Source organism: Silene latifolia, chromosome 6 (assembly GCF_048544455.1).
Source record: "Silene latifolia isolate original U9 population chromosome 6, ASM4854445v1, whole genome shotgun sequence".
NCBI classification, from domain to species: domain Eukaryota; kingdom Viridiplantae; phylum Streptophyta; class Magnoliopsida; order Caryophyllales; family Caryophyllaceae; genus Silene; species Silene latifolia.
In genome coordinates this window covers 93223593-93225640 of record NC_133531.1, presented here as the reverse complement: position 1 = coordinate 93225640, position 2048 = coordinate 93223593, and the positions used below count along the sequence as shown (strand labels likewise).

The 2048-nt window shown below is 40.5% G+C and overlaps 1 protein-coding gene across 1 annotated transcript; it reads right to left on the bottom strand.

Moving 5' to 3' along the window:
- Nucleotides 1–487: 487 nt before the first annotated feature.
- LOC141588359 (uncharacterized) lies at nucleotides 488–1738 on the bottom strand. Its single transcript, XM_074409804.1, has 3 exons — nucleotides 1463–1738; nucleotides 985–1289; nucleotides 488–800 (listed from the first exon to the last, which is right to left on the bottom strand). The coding sequence occupies exons 1-3, from the start codon at nucleotides 1736–1738 to the stop codon at nucleotides 488–490; spliced, it is 894 nt and encodes a 297-aa protein (XP_074265905.1).
- Between the last annotated feature and the right edge of the window lie 310 nt (nucleotides 1739–2048).

Below are 2048 nucleotides of genomic sequence, written 5' to 3'. Positions count from 1 at the left end.
GTCAAACTCTAGTCAGCCAATCATTACCGATATGTGTGGACCAGTTGATTGTAAAATATTACTTCCCACATGTATCCTTAAATATGAGATTTAAATATGTGATCATTATGATCGACAGTTGTGATCGCATTATTGTCGGAGGACACTTATTCCAACACTTATACATAGCAGTCCCTTGGCATTCAATGTTCCATCCAGTTTGCACTATATCAGAGTACTCAGGCGCCAGTGACCACATATTGAAGTATTTGAAAGGAGTACCCCTTCTCCAAACTTCCATTTCAAACTTAATAAGGCATGGGCAATGATCAAACATCCCCTCAGGTAAGAAATGCACATAACTGTCAGAGAACATAGTAGACCAATCATCATTAATCAATACTCTATCAATTCTGCTGTAAAGTTTTGCACCATTTTCATGTTTATTTGACCAAGTATAGAAAGCCCCCCTTGCACTAAGATCATCAAGCTGACAATCTTGAACCACCTATAACAATGGTCTAAGCTCAGCATTAGTAATAGATGCTCCTCCTATACGCTCATTTCTAGCCAAGACTGCATTAAAATCCCCATCTACAAGCCATGGTCCACAGATGACACTATGGTAATGCCTCAGACTACTCCATAGAACTTCCCTGTCTGCAGCATGATTCAAACCATAAACAACAGTAAACCAAAACTTGTTTTTCCTTGTTTTATCCACAACACTGGCATGGATACTCTGAACAGTAACATCACAAATTTCAACCTCAAAAGAATTTGGATCCCAAATTAACCAAATCCTGCCTCCCCTATGTAAGCTGGTATTGGTACAGATAGACTAGTCATCACACAAGTTTATTCGAACATTTTCCCAATTTTTAGGCTTAACTTTTGTTTCTAACAAACCAAATAACCCTATATTATTATGGAGGAAAAATCTCCTTATTTCTTTTTGTTTATTAGGATTGTTCATACCTCTAAAATTCCATACACCACAACTACCCATACTCAGCTCCACTCTTACTACCTTCCCCTCTTTCAATAGCTCCAGTACTTATACCCAATCTGGAAGTCTGAAGATAATGAGTTAGTGACTCCATAAAAGAAAGTCCTCCATCAGTGAACCTCCTCTTTTCACCAGTCTCAGTTCTCATAAATTTAGCCATGAATCTTCTGGGCATGGAGCTCCCCACCACAGGAGTCTGCTGTACCAGAACTGGAGTCAGAGCAATCACTGGTGCAGGTGACTTCTGTGCTACCATAAGAACCTCTGCTGATCTCACCCCAGACTGTTGTACAGAAGATCTCTGTAGGATTTGGACAGGTTTTGTTTAGTGACAGTGCGGCTGCGTCCTCCTGCTCCATTAGGTTTCCACACCTTCTTACCCATCACTTGCCCTTTACCCTTCCTACACTTATCATCAAGGTGCCCCATCCCTTTACAGTTAGTACATGACAAAGGAAGTCAGTCATATACAACCTTTAGGGTCTGAATTTTACCATGCTCATCAACAAATTGTAGCTCAGTTGGGAATTGTTGCTCAACATCTACTTCAATCATAACCCAGGCAAAACCCAGGAAATTTTTGTGAAAAGTAGCATCATCACATTTGATGAATTTACCCACAACCCCAGACAACTTCTTAAGACTCTCCTTACCCCAGTATTTCACATCTAACCCAAACAACTTCATCCATATAGGTATTTTCTGGGCGTTATGTTTAATGAGTTCTGTCTCAGGTGTAATACTACGCATTTCCTAGGTTGGTACTTGGCCGAGTATGGCCTACTCGATCGAGTAAAGTGTGTCATGTATCCTGTTTGGATACTGCCAAGGAACACTCGGCCGAGTATGCGGAATACTCGACCGAGTAGAGGGTACTCGGCCGAGTATACTCTATACTCGACCGAGTATCCGGTCTGACGAATATTATTTCCGCGGTTTGATTTGGAAAAGATTAGAGTTATTTATAAACGCAAAACAGTTCTAATTACATTTTATAAAACCTAATCACTCAAACGACGCTCTAATCCTCTCCAAATCTCTCCTTGTGTGTGTGTGTGTG

Excerpts from the sequence above, each read along its gene's own strand:
- LOC141588359 (XM_074409804.1), bottom strand. The coding sequence starts at position 1,738 with ATGCGTAGTATTACACCTGAGACAGAACTCATTAAACATAACGCCCAG. Across the intron at positions 1,290-1,462 it reads GTAAAATTCAGACCCTAAAG|AGATCTTCTGTACAACAGTC; the intron begins GTTGTATATGAC and ends CAAATCCTACAG. Across the intron at positions 801-984 it reads AAGAGTGGAGCTGAGTATGG|CTTACATAGGGGAGGCAGGA; the intron begins GTAGTTGTGGTG and ends TACCAATACCAG.